The sequence below is a fragment of the Pollicipes pollicipes genome, unplaced genomic scaffold (assembly GCF_011947565.3).
Source record: "Pollicipes pollicipes isolate AB1234 unplaced genomic scaffold, Ppol_2.1 Scaffold_6686;HRSCAF=7923_pilon_pilon_pilon, whole genome shotgun sequence".
Classification (NCBI taxonomy): domain Eukaryota; kingdom Metazoa; phylum Arthropoda; class Thecostraca; order Pollicipedomorpha; family Pollicipedidae; genus Pollicipes; species Pollicipes pollicipes.
This window is the reverse complement of record NW_023596921.1, coordinates 25,769,392-25,786,787: the sequence shown is the minus strand read 5'-3', so window position 1 is coordinate 25,786,787 and position 17,396 is coordinate 25,769,392. Positions and strand designations below refer to the sequence as shown.

Below are 17,396 nucleotides of genomic sequence, written 5' to 3'. Positions count from 1 at the left end.
CGTCAGATAATTGGCTGCACTTGGGGTCCCACAATAAACAGCGTTGGTGTAGACCTATAAGGAGTATGTGAACCCTGTGATTCTCAACCAGTGCATCGCCTAAATGTTTTTTGTCGCCACGGTAGTCTGTTATCATTTTTCCCACAAGCAGACTAAACACTTTTGAAGCCGGCTGTTTCAGCCATATCGTAGCTGTGGAGCAAATATATATGAAATATCACCCTATGAAGCTTAAGCCACCAACGAGCAAACGTTTATACACTGGTACATTACATCGCCAATCAGTCTAGATGATACTATATGTATTGTGTTGAGAGGAAACTACGCAAATGCGAAAATTTGCTTTTTCGCCGACATGTGGCAACGGACGGCCTTTCACGCTGAGAAGGAAAGAGGATGATAGCTATTTGGAATAATTCTTTCCAGCCAACGCCCAAAAGGCCAAATCTGACTTTTCAGGAAGTAGTGTGTCTCAGCCTCAGTCCCTATCCCCGGTTCCGTGCCTCCGTGTCTTACAGTGGTGCGGTGCAAGGCACATAAGTTTGCATGAAAATGACCATTTACGAGAGTACTAGTTATCTAAGGCATGATTTCTCGCACATTTTGCATTCAGGTACTGATGTGATGATTTTACGATCTCGCTCCCTCTCCCTATGAAAAATTGAGGGTGTGTGGCCTCTCTCATGAGTGCCGTGCTTGATTTTAATGGCATCTAAGCTCACTTGAGCTCATTTTGCTGAATTTTCTCAGATCTGCTTAGCTTCGAAATGGCAAGCTACACTATGCTCCAACAGAAATGAACGCGTTCCATGTTTGTACGTGCAACATGGATAACACGTCTAGTTTGCTAAAGTTGCGCGCAGGGAAGATGGCTTCCCATAAAAACAAAAACATGTAAGTATTTAATGGTCGAAATCTGGTGATTTTTAGAGGAGGCCCAAACTCCAGGACACAAAATATTAAGTAGTTCCCCCCTCCCCCCCCCCCCCCCACCCACCCACCCCATTAACGAAATCCTGGATCCGTCACCGCAGTGAGGCAGGGTTCAGTACCGGAACTTGACACTTGCATAAACTTTTGATTGACAGCTTATGCAGCCCTGAAAAATGGTTTGCGTAAGATGCATGCAACAAGTATGGCATTTGTGTAGTAATATATTATAATTAGGCGCAGAGTTCTAGAGATGGCCTACGCCCACCTACGCCCCTATCGTGGCAGCAAATAAGTGGCATCAGACAGGACCGACTCATAAGCGCCATAACCGTCGTACACTGGTGGGAGCGTTATCATTTGGCGCAGTTCGGTGGTGAGTGAGGTATGTGTGGGCTGTGTGGGGAGGTAAAAGACCGATCCGTCTATCAGATTGTTACCTTCTTGTTTCTTTCGCGTATTTCTGTTTGAATTCCAGTGTAGGATAAATTGTGTGGTTTGAGCTCGATATCATTTCATGAATGAGCCAGTCAAGATTTTGCCTGACTAACCTAACGGGCGTTGGCAGGTTTTGAATCATGTGGAAGTCAGGGCTATAGTACAGTTCCATTTAATTCATATTTAAGACTGATACAATTTCTGCTGTCAATTTGGTTTTCGTGAATCAGAATAGTCACAGTGCTGAAAATTGCTTGGATGGTTGGTATGCAAAAGTTTGGGGTAAATTTCCAAGTTATGCTGTTATACTGAGCCATGGTTTCATTAAGATGAATGACTCATGAGAAGTGGTGTGTGATGAACACTCTTGATGTTCCATTTTAAATAGGCTTGTCAATAAATGTGAAAAAATTGTGTGCAGTGTTGGTATTTTACTTTATGTTTTATTACTTTGCATATGGATAGAACTCTTATTCAGATTGATCCTGCAATCTGCAAGGCTGCAAGGTGGCAGGGTCAGCCACTAGGTTTGCTGGGGAAGTATGGGGAAGTGATGTGAGAACAACCATGGAGAAGCTTTCATACCTAAGTTACAGAAGACTGATATTTTTATTGTGTGAGGAGCATATTCATATAGCCTAGGCTAACTGAAAGCCCTTTCCTGTCTCAGTACATACAGTTGCTAAATTTTCTTTTGGAGGCATTGTAGGGTTAGCTCACCAAGGTTAAAGGAAACAACATGAGACATGTTGCCTTTGAGGTAGTCGGTAGATGGAGATCTGCTTGGAGATCTAGAACTCTTATCACTTTTGTATGATGTCATTCATTCATGGTACAGTTATTCCCCTACAGTTTTGCTACAGTAGGCATGTTATTAGGGTGTTATATGCTGACATAAGCATGCTGCTAGCTTTTCAGCATTTGAATGCAACTTATTGGCAAACTGTGATGTAACTGCCATAATAAAATGCAGTTATAGTTATATTTGTTCTAAAAACTAACTCCAATCTACATAAGGTGTTAGCTTCAGTTCAGCTGAAGCAAAACAGACTTTGTTTCAGGAATATGCTTCCAAGGCTGATTTTTCATGTTTCTTCTGCCACCTGGCTGTCCAAAGCATTGGCCAGTACAAGTCCAGCCTTGTTGGTATGTGCAATATGGGAAAGAGGAGCGTGCAGATTGCTTGAATTTCAGATACATTATGCACCGGCCATTGTGCCAGTATTCACATCACACACATCATTTAGGATGCCTTAGCAATAAAAAGTGTTCAAGGCTATTGGTATGTGGGTATGCATAACAGCATGTGCCATTTTCTCTGTCCAGCATTTCAGGGACATACCACCATTCACTTTTGAAATGATTTGCAAAGAGAAGTTGTAATGGCTGCACAATGTTCATTTCCAGACCAATAGCACCTGGAGTCGGCGCACCATGAGTGATGAGGTGCAGAAGGCCCAGGCAGCAAAGCCAGTGCCAGGACCCACCATCTTTGACAAGATCATTGACAAGTCAATCCCTGCTGACATAATTTATGAGGATGAACAGTGCCTGGCGCTTCCGTGATATAAATGCCCAGGCACCGGTCCACTTCCTAGTCATACCGAAGAAGCGTATTGGTGCCCTCTCTGAGGCTGAAGATGCTGATGAAAAGGTTTGTGTTTAAATCCCAGATGATGCATTGCTTACATATTTTACAAAGTAGTGTAATGTATTATGCAGTTGTAAGTTTTTGAATATCCAGCTTTGCTCTATGACAACCTTCCCAGGGGAGGGAGCCTCGGAAGGTACTGTGGTTTGCCTGGAATAGCCTTAAACATCTTAAATCATGGTGTTAAAAGTTTGATAAACAGTTGTGCAACAGCTTTTTGACTCATCTGTTTTCTTGTCATGTTTGTTGTGTTTTGTGATCAGGCAGACAATAACATGTGTCTATTGAAAAATATGTGCTGAAAGAGCTTATATGTATTTATATATAATGCATCTTATTGTACTACATGACAATGTGATTTTCTCAAATAAAGTTTTCCTGCTGCCTAAGGTTGCTGAACTTGACAAATCAAGAAGTTTTTTATGTTTATAAAAGTTTGTCAACTTTTTATGAAAGTCCTACAGTTCCTGCTCTTCTGCCACTAAGAGTTTTCAGTTTTTATGTTGAGTTAGTGATCTGCATTAGACCAGGGAATGTGGAAACAATGTTGTAGTGCTTGATGATAATTAAACAGACTGTGCTCAATATTTCAGGCTGTTTTCTCATTAGTAGAGTTATTAAGAGGGCTGTGCTCTCTTTTGAGGATGTGTACAGCTCAAATTTTTAAGTGTCATCAAAAATTGTTATTTAGCACTGTAGCGCCATTTGACTGTAACCCCCTGGATTACTGGTCATAAACTCAGCATAAGATTTTGAACCTAGTAATTCTTTACATGAGATATTGTTTTGCTTTTCCATACCTGGTTTGGCCCATTGCATGCCATGTCAACCAACGGTTACTTCAGCGGTACTGGCGGCCATCCACCATTGTTAGTTTTGTTGTCATGCCATGTTTATTCTTGAGATGATCAGGTGAGGCCAATGCAGATAGTGCTTGATGTATGAGAGTTCATTTGAAAAATCTTAGTTCACACTTATATATGCTGCCTATACAGTGCCACTAGCATTGTGTGCAGAATGCATACTTACAGTACCTCTCACACTTTTTCAGTCCCTTGGTTTTCTTGACCACCTTCTCATTTGCATTATGTATCTCATTAAATGGATCAGCTGGACGTCATGACGTGGGCAAACGGAAGCCTCGATGTTTTGTGTTGAAATATGGCATTTTGTCCGGTTTTCGCACTTAGGTCATTGTTGCAAGAGTGCATGTGATATGTCAAGTCTCAGCAGACTTGTGCTCGGCGACATACCAGTTTCGTCTTGGCTCAACATGTCAGTCATGTGTTGGGCGGGGAACACGATGTGGTCAGACCAGGTCGTTGAAGACTTCACGCTGGTGGAAAAATTAAGCTGCGTGCAGCATACCCTGCGGGTAAAAACCGACATCTCTCCTGGCCTAGCCTGCCGACCCTTCACATCGTGTTATGAGCCTGCTCGCGAAGGGTGACTGAAGCATGGTGCATGAGTGAAAGCAGCCATACATGCAAACAAGCCTGGCTCTTGAAGTGCCAGATCAGCAGTGTAGTTTCTTAACATAACTGGAGGGCATGATGGAACCCAACACCAAAACTCAACAAACAAACAGGCTTCTCTCCGGATTTGATCCACTTCTCAAAATTGGAGGGAAGGGGGGAGTCAGCCGAATCGGAAACCACGCCCCTGGCCAAGGCCCATGCCGACACCATATCCTGCCACTCACACAGAGGGTTGCACGGGCTATCAGGGCGTGTCCTTTGCACTTTGGGGGTTGTCAGCGGTGCTGTGTACGGCGACGACCGTGGCATGGCGCTGAACTCGTCTGATGTTCGCAGCTTCTCGGACATCTGATGCTGGTTGCCAAGAAGACTGCTGCACAGGAGAAACTGGAAAAGGGATTCCGACTGGGTAAGGTGTTAGCAGAATGGTTGAGGCTCAGTCAGCCTCGCCTGACCCGTCATCAATCCCACGCCCCGCCGGGAGCGGCCGCTGCCGGGTACACGCTTTGGTTATCATTTGCCCCGCTTCATCTGGAGCGGCCGCTGCCGGGTACACGCTTTGGTTATCATTTGCCCCGCTTCATCTGGAGCGGCCGCTGCCGGGTACACGCTTTGGTTATCATTTGCCCCGCTTCATCTGGAGCGGCCGCTGCCGGGTACACGCTTTGGTTATCATTTGCCCCACTTCATCTGGAGCGGCCGCTGCCGGGCACACGCTTTGGTCATCATTTGCCCTGCTTCATCTGGAGCGGTTGCTGCCGGGTACACGCTTTGATCGTCATTCGCCCCGCTTCATCTGGAGCGGCTGCTGCCGGGTACACATTTCGACCGTCATTCGCCCTGCTCCGTCCAACGCCGTCCCTGCTACCGGACTTGAATGCTTGTCACCTGCTTTCGTTTGTGTGGTCCAGGTGCCGGAAGCCGGAGAACAAGTTGCCGACATGCCTTGTTGCCGATGCATCAAGTGGACGGAATGTTGATGCGTCGAGATGTAGTTTGCTAAATGCCTATTTGTCAAAGTGTTATGTACTGAAACGCCAGTTGCCAAAACGATCTTCAGTCGAATGTCAATGCACAAGATCTAAAAGCCGAAATTTCTTGAATGGAATGCCAAGTTGCCGAAATTGCTTGTAATCGAATGTCGATAAGCCAACATGTTCTTTGATGTGTCAAATAACAAACATTGGTCATACACATTTGACGTAGTCGGTGTGTCAAATGTCAAATGCTCTTTAGTCAAAGACATCCTACCAAAAGGTGTTTTGGTCTTATTGTAATCGGGCAAAATGCTTTCTAGTGAAATGCTTATGCGTCGAAATACGTTTGTATATTGCTGACAGAGGCCTCTTAGCCTTCGCCCTGTGGACGTTTTTACCAGTCACCCTACGAGAGGAGGCCTCAGCGCCCCTGCCCCCCCCCTGTTATGTCCCCACACACTTCCAATATGTAGAAAACTAAGCAAGCCAGAACCCCGGAAAATACGGCATTGGAAAGCTGTTGTGGAGCTGTATACGATTGGCGTGACCGAGCGATGGCAAATATGACAAGGCAGGTCAAATTAAGTCCACCCTCTTTTAGGCACACGAACGAAGCACGCGGAAGGCAGCGTCACTTAAAAACCTCTATCGGATCGATATTAGTTGACACCGATAAATGTGAGCCGTCGTTTATCATGTCAGGTCTCAGGGACGAAGGGTATTGTCCCATTGGGTCGTCCAGCTATATCATGTACTTAACCAGCCAAACCTAGGCGAATTCCTCCATGTCCTTAGCAGCATTGGTTATGCCGTACCAACAACGTTGGCAATGCGTAGCGTATTTATGACCCTCCTCTTACGGTCAGCGGACTCCAGACCATTTCAGATCGTCCAGTTTGCTTTTCCACAAAATGAATTACGTTAATTGGTCACGTGACGAATTTATGTTTATCTAATAGCCGCTCGTTGCGTCCTCCACAAGGATTTCTGATTGATTAACCATCCGGTGATTTTTCATTCGTCGAAGTTACATTTTGACAACACATTCGGCTTATTGACCAGTTATTGACCAGTACCATTTGACTGCTATTTACCTAAATTCCGTCTCGGCTTATTGGTATTCATCTTTTAAAAATATCGGCGTCTTCGCATCGTCAAATGTGCTTTTCGCCTTGGTGGTTCCCCGGCAAGAAGGCATTCAGGTTTGTCACATTTGGTTAAACGCCGCTCGACAATTTTTTCTGGAAACGCTGTGCAATGGATGGAGAAGGGCGCATTCCCCCCACATATGCGGGCGCAGACAGAATTATATGGAAATCGGCATCATCTCCCACATGTGTTATTATTGCCAACCAATATGTCCATGGCATTGATATGTTAAGTCATGCGCTTGGATGCAACTCAGGTCAGAACACAACGCTTCATTTTACATGTTTCACCCATCCTTCGAAACAGGCTTTTTTGGGCGGTCTGGAGAATTCCCCGGAATCCAAAGGCCTTATGATGATTTACTGCTCCATTTCATCGCGACGCTTGCCGGCCGCGACGCTGGTACGCCGTGCCGGTGACGCTGCTGACCTTTAGCGGTGCCAGTCGGTGTCTGACCGGGAGGGGTATTTGGTGCAACGTGGGTATTTGCTCAATGTCCGATGCCCGGCTGACGTGATTGTTCCTTTCAGTGATCAACAATGGACCGGACGGTGCGCAGTCGGTGTACCACCTGCACCTGCACGTGCTAGGCGGCCGCCAGATGGGCTGGCCGCCCGGCTAGCGCCCTCTCCGTGTGCCTCCGACGCCCGGGCACAAGTCACCTGCAATGCCTATTCAGCCGGCCTTTATTGGAAACGTTCAATAAAGACGAATAAAATAGCCAACTGGGTCGGTCGGTCGGTCTCGTCACATCTCTGTCCCGCTGGCGCTCACAGCCACGCTCAAGGCACTCGCAGCGCACGCTGCCCAGTACGACTCATGATTACATGTACCACTCGGCAACAGACGCGCCACGAAAAGGTTCATAAAACTAGCAACTGCCGCGACGCGGCGGCGCGCCGGTCGCCAGAGTTACGGCAGCCACACACTGATTATGTACACACGGGACACCGCCTACAAACTCAAGCTCCTTGTCACAACCTCGCGCCACTCCTCGTAAACGGCATGCTGAAAGACTAAACCCTGATGAAGTGCGTGTCGACAAGTGGCGGCTCGGACCTGCGCCGTTCCGATTAGTTCCAATTAAAAGCCGCCGAATCGCGCCGGAGACGACACGCCCACCATTAAGAGCGGCCAAGAGCCTGCGCAGGGCCCGCCCAGACATGCGGCAAATACACTCACACATACAGCGGTCACGACCGACACAGGTCGCGGGAAGACATGCCGGCCGGCGGCGGGGCCGGCGCGGCCGCGTCGAGCGGTAAAACGGCGCCTCTCAGAAGGTGCTGCTGCGGCTGCGGGGCGTGCCGCGGCCCAGCAGGCGGCCTCCACCATCACCACCGCCGGCGGCGGCGGCGCCCCGCTCCGGCGAGCCGTGTGCGCTCAGGTCCGCCAGCTGTGAACGCAACCGCTGGTTCTGCAGCCGCTCGGCGTTGAGCTGGCGGCGCAGCTGGGCGCGGCTGCGGCAGCTGGCCGGCAGCTGGTAGGGGTGCGCCAGCAGCTCGGCGGCGCTGGGCCGGCGCGCGGGGTCCGGATCGATCAGCAGCTGCCGGCGGGCAGGTCACGGTCAGACGCCATGCCACGCGGCAGAAGGCGGCGGACTAAATACATGCGCGATATAAAAGAACGACTTGTCGCAGCTAACCGTCAGCAGACCTGCACGATGTAATGCATGAAAAGAAAGAAGACGGACCAGCTATTTTTCCTAGCACCAGAGACGGCCAATATCAGCTCCTGCAAGCTATTACAATAAGCTAAAAATGGCACGACTGGGCAGCCGCAGGAAGCTGCCAACGAAGTTCTTGCATGGAACCGAATGGAACATATCAAACGACCTGCAGGGACAATCGTCGTCGGTTAATCCAATGGGGGCATTCCTAGCTTGCCAGAGTCCCTGACAATATCTGGAATTAGCGTGATATTCCAAAGGTGCAACAATTGGCCCCAATGCCCATGCATTGAACACAGACCCCCCACGGAGTTGTCGCGCCACCCGACACAAAGCACTCCGAACCCCATCCCGCGCTCTGCCTCCCCGGTGCCGCTGCCCTGGCTTCCCCCACCACGAGCCATCTCCCACGCTCGGCCTTCCGGTGCGACTGCCCTGCCTTGCCCCACCACGAGCCGTCTCCCACGCTCGGCCTCCCCGGTGCGGCTGTCGTGCCTTCCCCCACCACGAGCCGTCTCCCGCGCTCGGCCTCCCCGGTGCGGCTGTCGTGCCTTCCCCACCACGAGCCGTCTCCCGCGCTCGGCCTCCCGGTGCGGCTGACCGTGCCCCCTCCCCCCTCCGTTGGGCCATGTCCCGCGCCTGGCTCACCCGGATGAGCCGGTACAGTTCGTCAGAGAAGCCGGGCAGCGGCGGCAGGACGCCGTTGCGCAGCTGCTGCCACAGCTTGCCGTTCTTAGGCAGCGGCTGGCCGCTGGCGCACTCGTACGCAGTCAGGCCCAGCGCGAACATGTCGGCCTTGGCCAGGCTGCTGTAGTCCTCCTGCAGGATCTCCCGCGGCATGTAGCGACAGTCGCCCTCCTCCACCTGGCTGTCGTCCAGCGCCGTCACGTGGCCAAAGTCACCTGACGAGTGGGCCGCGTGAGGTCAGCATTGCGCTTCCCTTAAAACACAACATCCCACGGTCTGGCAGACTGTGTTCAAGCGGTTCGTTTCCATGCTCCCGGCCTATGACGGTGCCCATACGTGCGGACACATTGGATGAAAAGTGGCAAGGCTTTGATCGACGAACACGGCACTTTTCAACCAATTGCTGGCCCTTGTCGGCCATGAGACGGCGCACAGCCGGCCAAGAGGCGGTCCGTGGTCACCTTCTGACGTCACGCCTCGTCATTGGCGGCGGCGTGAACCCGCGTGTGCACCCTCCCCGCACTCCATCCTTCACCAAGCTCAGTCCCGCACACAGGGCACAAGCACAAATGAGCATCCTGCCAGCGACGACAGTGACGCGCACCTATCTTGTAGATGACCTCGTCGTCCTCCTCGGCCAGATCCTCGTCGAAGCCGTCGTCGGATGACACGACACTGGCGTCGTCCTCCATGCGCGAGGCGGCGCGCCGCTCGCCGGAGAACAGCTCGTTATCCGTAAGGAAGATGTTGCCCGGTTTCAGGTCCAGGTGGCACAGGCGCATCGAGTGGATGTACCTGTCGACAGCGGCCAGGCGGTGAGCACGGCATCACGCATAACGGCGTGCGGCGTCCGTCCCCTGTCTCCCGGACGACGGCGCGGCAGCGCTATCTCCGTGGCTGCCGCACGAACAAGGCGGCCCCGTGGCGACCCCCGCGGTGCAATCATTGCGCTCGGCGCCTCACATTGATGCGAGGGGCTCAATTTTACCTGGCACCAGTAGCGTCAAGAGTACCGTCTTGAGAACATGGCATTCGTTCATCACGAATCGTTCTTTCCTCCGAAAGATCTTAACGAATGCCAGTCTGTCATACATAGGGAAAGGCAATGACGAGCGTCTCTACAGCAAGACCCCGCAGTGCGCCAGCCGGGAGCAGCGGAGCGGCCGCCTCACCTGAGTCCGCGCGCCACGTGCGTGATCATGCGCTTGATCTCCGCCTCTGGGAGCAGCGTGCCGGCCGCCCGGTGCTGCTCCAGTAGGGCGGCCAAGCTGCTGCGCGTGCAGAACTCGTTCTGGATCAGCATGTGGTTCCTCTCGGCCCAGGCAGAGTAGTAGCGCACGATGTACTGGTGCTTGCCCAGCACCGCGTGCGCGTAAACCTCGTTGAGCGCGCTGCGTCTGTAAATATAGCCGGCGTGGTGAGCAAACGAGCGCGCCATATTAGTGGCGTCCTGGCCGTGGTTCAGACGCTAGAGCACCGCCTCAGTGCAATGTCTACCTTAGTTCACGCCCATCGGCCAAAGGGATTCATCATTCAACCGTGCAAGATGCATGACTCAGCACTGTTTTTTTCAGTTAAGTGTAACACGTCGAGTCCTTCGCGAATTGTGACGGACGGAACACAGATAGCCTGCCCGCCATCCAGCAACAGCAGGATGCGTCTGGCGTCATTATTATACTGCCAGCGTTCATTCACGACCACGCACGTCAGGGACGCGCGACGCGGCCACGCGATTTACGTTTTTCATGGCCAAACTGGCATCCTTAACCGGTTGAACCACTCCGGGCCAGCATTCACCAGAGCTGCTCACGCCCGATCCGGGGACGGCGCGCTACTCACTCGTGCGAGCTGCCGGCTACGGGCTTGTGGCTGCGCTTGATGGCGTATGTGCAGCCGTCCAGCCGGTTGGTGCAGCGGAACACCTGGCCGAACTGCCCGCTGCCCACCTCCCCCTGCATGATAAACTCCTTCTCCAGCCGCGAGACATTGGCGTCGGCGAGCGCCAGCCGCTTGGTGGGAAGCGCCTCGTCCGCCTCGCCGTCCGTGGAGCAGTCCGTGGAGACGGACAGCAGTGACCTGGCCAACACCGGACACACACGGCGGTCAGATGGGCGACGAGCTCCCAGGACTCGCACAGGGGGCCCGCGTCACCACACCGCGCCAACATCGACAACGAGCACACATGCGGCTGGGGTCTGGCTAACGTGACCAACAGCTCGGATTTGGGCAAGCTGTGGCACACTCCAGGTTAATACACATCATTGGATGCGTTCTTCACTGGAGAAAGCGCCGCACCCATGTCCCTTCGAAACCAAAAAAAAGGACAATGCTTGCACCACACATTTTGGGTGCAATTTTTCAGACAGCAAAAATCTACCTCATCTGACCGATACTGACACCCATCTGCCACGCCACCATCCGCATCGCCGTCGTGCTAAAGCCCTGAGAGCCTCACGAAGGGCGCCGCCACGCACCCGTCAGTGCCGCTGATACTGTCCCGCAGCCGCTTGCGCTCGTTGATCTGGCGGCCACGCGGCGTGAACGGGTTGATGTTGGCTGCCGGCTTGTTGGCGGCCTCCCTCTCGACCGAGGCGCTGCCCAGGACGCGCGTGCGTGCCGCCACCTTGCGGCAGTAGGGCCGCGAGCGCAGCAGACTGTTGGCGTTGACGTCGCGTGGCGTCTGCGGCGGCATCATGCAGTCCTCCAGGATAGTACGCGGCGTGGTCGGCACGTCGCCCAGGTGCAGACCTGCGCCCGTCAGCAACGGCACACAGTCAGCGGCGCTGCAAGGCTGGCCATGTGCTCACACGCACGCCATGACCGGCGGGGTCACGTCTGCCAGGTGAGATGAAGATGCGATGCTGGTCTGCTGCAGAATGGACTACATAATCCAAAACAATGAAAGCACAAGTGAAATGTTCGTTGATGGCAAACAACATGTTTAATTTCGGGGCATATTCTAACAGTTTGAAGAACACTGTCATTGCACATATGCTTATCCCATGAATGAAGTCAACATTCTAAACATTATATTTTGCCTGGACCTTTTGCCTGGATGAATTTCTGGGATCAGCACTAGCCCAAAGCAGTGCTTGGTGCATGAGCCTTGACACCACTAGCTGATTGTGAGGTTCCAGGCCAAAAGCAGAATTTTGCTGCAAAATATTTGTGTCGCAATGTTCGGCATGGTCCGTCCTGCGCTCTGAAGTGAATACCTGTATCCCAGTCGCCGCCGCCGGCCAGTCGGCGGCAAATTGCCAGCACCCAAGGTAACTCAAAATCCCCCTACCACAGGTGGCTGAATCAGAAAGCAAGCTTTTTAACCCACTGAAGTATGGGGATAAATCAAATAAAATATGTTAATACATTTAGGGTAAATGCTGTTAACAAAATCACAGCCTGCACAGACATACTAAAATAACATAAGTAGCCAGACATGTGCCTGGACCCAAGATCCCAGGGTCAGCTAAACATGAAACTCTATGGGATCCTGGATCCACCCTTGGGATCCCAGCACCATTGCAAGTAGCCAATAAAATAAGCAGCTACAGCAAAGCACAGCAGAACATGTTTTATAAGCCACACAGAGCCCATCACCAGTAATCCATAATGGGGTCAGCCCACACCACTTGCCCATGCTCACAGCAGGAATCTGGTCACCTAATAGTCAGAACTAGTCATGCTGTTGGTAAGCAATGGCACAGACCACAAGCAGCCAGTAGTAAAAATATGCCAAAAAGGCAGCTGGCCAACACATGATCCAGCCTGTTAAGTTGGCACCAACTATTCCGCTGAGATGCAATTTGCATCACAGATCTGCAGCCAGCCAAGTCTGTGAAACTACTCACTCCTGCCAGCCTCCACCTGGACCAGACCGCAGTTCGGCAGCAGCGTTGGCTCACCCTGCATGTGCTCATAGGGCGGCAGTTCACCCTTGATGCGCTTGTAGGGCGGCGAGGGCGACGTGGAGCCGAGCCGGTCGCGCACCAGTCGGCTGGCGTGTTTCGGCAGCGCCGGTGTCTCGCTGGCCGGAGGAGGGCGCGAGAGGCGCCGCGGACTGGACGTCATCGCCGGCGCCTGGAACAGGCTGTCGCCGCCGCGGCGCGGCGAGCCGGCCGCCGGCGACAGCTGCTTGAAGTCGTCCGTGTCGCAGCCCGACGACATGCTGTTGATGGAGAGCTCGCAGCCATTCTCCGGCTCTTCATCGCTCAGCATAGTAAAATCAATCTTCTGCGCGATTGAGTTCATGGCTGGGTCGGATTACCTGCCAGCACACAAAAAATTATGTCTGACAGGCTTGTCACCTATTCCAGACCCAGGGAATACCCATCTGATTGTTCATTAGCTTATTCAATCACACCTACATTAAGGATAGACTTCCATGATCTTAGAGCTAATTACCACCCTGCTGCTAGCAACCATATAAAGCAATAAATGATAAAACTTGCTGTCACAAAACCAGCTAGGGTTTTATACCTGGAAAGCTGCCTGAAGGGTGAGACAGTTTTCCCACAACATCGCGCCCTAAAATGCAAAATCTGGCGGTGCTTTGCCTAGAGTACTGTACTGCTGACAATGGAGTCTTAGACCAGCCAACAAAACACAGAAGATCTCAACAAAACCTCCATTGGGCAGGGACAAGAGAAAACGAAACTTTGAGCACACATTCCTGAAACATGTAACCTATGCTGCCTTGGGAAAGTTCATGCTACCAATGGCTAGGAGAATAAGGAAAGACTTCATGCTTTGCATGTAGGTTTTCAATTTGCAGAGCCTGCCCAAAATGAGCAGCCTGCTGCCCCATTTGCTGCAGAAATTAGAATGCCCAAATATCCAAACAACACAAAGCTGTGGTTTACAGATTGAGGTATGGGAGCATGAGACAAATGTCTATGTCCCCAGAGAAACATTGCACACTTTCCACCACCTGACAGCAGCATAAGATGCATATCATCTATATAAATGCATTTCATCATGTGACATATGGTTGTCTGTGAAATTATCTAACAGTCAATGTTTTAGTCTAACAAGTAAGCCTTGGTTTAAGCTGTGTGGAGCTGTGGGGCATCCAGCAATATCTTAAAGGAAATGATCCACATTTTATGGGGATTTGAATTCAAAATGCCATCTTAAAGATCACTCAGTGAGGTTCACAGCCCTGCTTTTCTTAAGATCTACACTCGTCTAGTTTTTGAACTAAATGCCCATGAAGATACCACAGCTATTGTTACAGTTATTGAGTTTTAAGGGTGTGTCAACTGCACTGGTTATTTGCACCCCCATGAAGATGCACAAACTATTTCAGGGAGACCATTTTGAGGCCATCAAGGCATCCATGATACCATAGTAATGCTACATCAATCCTGTCATTCCCTTAGATGTGGTGCAATCATGACCACAAAAATATAACATACCATAGTAGTGCCACATCAATCCTGCCATTCCCTTAGATGTAGTGCAATCATGACCACAAAAATATAACTGTCATCCTCCACATCTGGCATTTGTGAGGATGATTTCCAGGTATACAAGCTGTCAACTGAATCTCAATCAATGTTGTACAAGATATAACAATGATGTATTGAGGGGCATGTTTACTCAAGAGAACAACTGTGTTGTCTAAAGCACCCTTTTCCACTCAAAAACATATCAATAGCTATAAGTGAGCCTATTTAATCATATCTGATGCTTGCTTCAATATCATTTAAGGTGGAGCATTCCTTTGAACAGTTTATAAAATGAGACACAAAGCAATCCCTGTGATCAACTTGTAAGATCAGAAGTAACATACATAAATCACATTTAGTACTTTAACCCTTTACTCTGTAATTTATATTAGGTTAGGTTGCAAAGCTGCAGACAGAATTAACTAAAATCATTGAACAAGCATAACAGGCAGGCCTCCTATCCCTGGGCAAACACTTTCAGAACTTTTTGTTGAGAAGGCTCCATATTAAAGGTGTGATTACATCTTGTGTTAAAAACAACTGACATAAAAGATACCATAAGGCCCTGGTTAAATGACAGTATTCAATGGATATCAAAATGAAATAACAACATGTAAAAGTAACATACATAGTCAACAAATATCCTAAACTAACATATCTTGCTATGACTTATGTGATCAAGACATTGTACATAAAGCATTCACAGGGAGGAATCAAGACCTTATGCACATGGCACAGTTAGCAGGTAACCTGAGGCAAGTCAGTATTAAGGTGTATGTAATTGTCTACAGTATTCTATGAAATTGGTATAGCTGCACAGCATAATTGAAATTCAGCAATACCAGACATAACAAATTAGAACAAACAGGCCATGGCATGGCATGGCATGGCATGGCTGACACTGCCTAAAGAGTATACATGGCCTCATGATTTTTTCACTGGTCAGTGCATACTTAAAGCAGCCTGCATTTTGTACAGGTCAGTAAGTAACAGCATAGAACACACCAGCTGGCTGCTCTAGCAAGCATCAACAGAGTGCAACATAGCAGCAATGTATACAGAAATTTGGATGAATATGGGGAGGAAGGGCCAAGCTTTTGTAAAAAAAGGTTAGCATGCTGCAGGCATACAAAGTTTCTTAAAAGGCACACAATAACATAATATGTTAAAAACTTTCTCAGGATCATGTGTCTTTATCACATCCTTCACTACTACCACTTGTCCATCCATATACCAATACAAGTAAATCAAGTTTTGTTGAGATAAGTAGAATCAGGGGCATAACCATGATTTTGAGTGGAGTAGCAGGCAGGAAACAGCATAAAAAGTTGCAATGAAAAATCAGTTTCTGAAAAGTGAAATTCTTGCAGGGCAAATAATACATCTATAATGTGCTAACTTCCACAGGTTTGCTTCAGCCTTCCACAAACATTTCTTCACATGCATACCAATGCACATAAAATACTGATGAGGGAGAAATGTGGACCAGTGCCCCACTGAAATATGTATGCCACTGTGTGGCAAATACACATCACTTAAATAGTGCTGATCCAGTATTATCAGTCCACATTTTTCCAGACATCCTTGGTCCACATTTGTCAAAATGGCATCAGTCAGAATTTTCCTGGTAGAACCAAAAACTATGTGATATACAACACTGTACAGGATATTTCTTTATGCCTACACTGATACAGAGCCATTATCCCAGGTTCTATGGCACACGTGAGAAGCCTACACAAACAACAGATGCCTGAAATTCCTACTTTTTGAAAACACAAAAAACATTTACAAGACCGAGTCGTCAATTAAAAGGAAACGGCGTGCACGTCGATGTTGCATCACTTAACTACATATGTAGTTCGCAAAACAAGCCTAGGCACGTACGCAACAGTGACCAAAACAAAGCATGCACTCACCTGACAGCACTGCCCACTTTGAACATCACAGACCCAGCAAAAGCGTCGGATGCCTGGTAGCTGTCTTGAATAAGACGTCAGTATTAACACATTGGTTGGCCTACCCTCTCACCGAAATTCCTTATTCACGTTTAAAATGCGCCCGACACGGCCAACACCCGTCACCTCATAAAACGCACCAACGTTGAGTCACCAACGTCGCCAACGCGTATATTTGATACAATCATGGCGCTCGGGAAATTATTGAATTAGAGATGTCCAAGGCTTGGCAAATAGAACAAAAATGTCATTATGTTTGAAGCAAATTCCACAAAATAGGCCGAGTTTGAGACCAATTATCTGGAATTCATAACTTCAAAATCCCAGCTTTATCCACTGTATCTGAAAAAACTAGGAAATTGTGGTTCCCGTTTGCATAAGAGTATTTCACTGAGGACAAAAAACGAGATATTCCTCTCCTGTAAAAAGCATAAATACAAGAAAAGAATCCCATAGAAAGCATCTTATCTTTGAAATCATGATTTAAGACACCTAGAGATCATATTTGTATCGCACAACAACATCAGGGCAGCAAAGTACTAGAGTATTCTGGCACATCTTGGTATCTGCTCTATATTAGTAGTGATTGGCGGGATGGTTGTGAAAGAGACGAAAGGAGACGCAAAACAAATGGATGACCATCAAGGCCAATCGACAAACATGGGGGAGCATGGTTTCGCCAGGGATAGGCGTGCATATCACTTGAAAATTGGGTTGGGAGAGGTACGATAAGAGTAACCTGACCTTCCAATTAAAATATTATTTCTTCCCGGGTTTCGGCCACTATTTTGTGGCCCCAACATTGAAATAGTAAGGAACTATTTCGTGGAGGGCGATTGATCCGCAGAGCGATGACTGCCCCTTAAAGGCAATGAAAGTGTACGTTTGTAAAATGCTTACTATGGGAAGTAATTCACTGCACAGGTCGGCAATTCGAATCCTTGTCAGCGTTTAAGTTGTACATTGTTTATCCGGGTTGTCCTTGGGAGTGAGAAGATGGTTTCATGTAGACATG

General features: G+C 49.3%; 2 protein-coding genes across 2 annotated transcripts; one reads left to right on the top strand and one right to left on the bottom strand.

Annotated features, from left to right (window-relative positions):
* Positions 1–1,290: 1,290 nt before the first annotated feature.
* LOC119107629 (histidine triad nucleotide-binding protein 1-like) lies at positions 1,291–7,348 on the top strand. The gene is given in 5 exon segments (XM_037231137.1): positions 1,291–1,315; positions 2,776–2,925; positions 2,927–3,022; positions 4,834–4,906; positions 7,154–7,348. Coding segments are annotated over 4 exon segments (384 nt in total). The 5' UTR covers positions 1,291–1,315; positions 2,776–2,802; the 3' UTR covers positions 7,246–7,348.
* A 151-nt stretch (positions 7,349–7,499) lies between these two features.
* Positions 7,500–16,531, bottom strand: LOC119107628 (wee1-like protein kinase 2). The gene is made up of 8 exons (XM_037231136.1): positions 16,343–16,531; positions 12,882–13,243; positions 11,454–11,727; positions 10,819–11,055; positions 10,152–10,376; positions 9,584–9,774; positions 8,941–9,194; positions 7,500–8,169 (listed from the first exon to the last, which is right to left on the bottom strand). The coding sequence occupies exons 2-8, from the start codon at positions 13,225–13,227 to the stop codon at positions 7,900–7,902; spliced, it is 1,797 nt and encodes a 598-aa protein (XP_037087031.1). The 5' UTR covers positions 13,228–13,243; positions 16,343–16,531; the 3' UTR covers positions 7,500–7,899.
* Positions 16,532–17,396: the final 865 nt, after the last annotated feature.

What these genes read in the sequence shown, in the direction of transcription:
- LOC119107628 (XM_037231136.1), bottom strand. Translation starts at nt 13,227, where the DNA reads ATGAACTCAATCGCGCAGAAGATTGATTTTACTATGCTGAGCGATGAA. An exon ending in GCCCTATGAGCACATGCAGG is followed by an intron (nt 11,728 to 12,881) that starts GTGAGCCAACGC and finishes TGACGGGCGCAG; the next exon opens with GTCTGCACCTGGGCGACGTG. An exon ending in CGAGGTCATCTACAAGATAG is followed by an intron (nt 9,195 to 9,583) that starts GTGCGCGTCACT and finishes CCCACTCGTCAG; the next exon opens with GTGACTTTGGCCACGTGACG.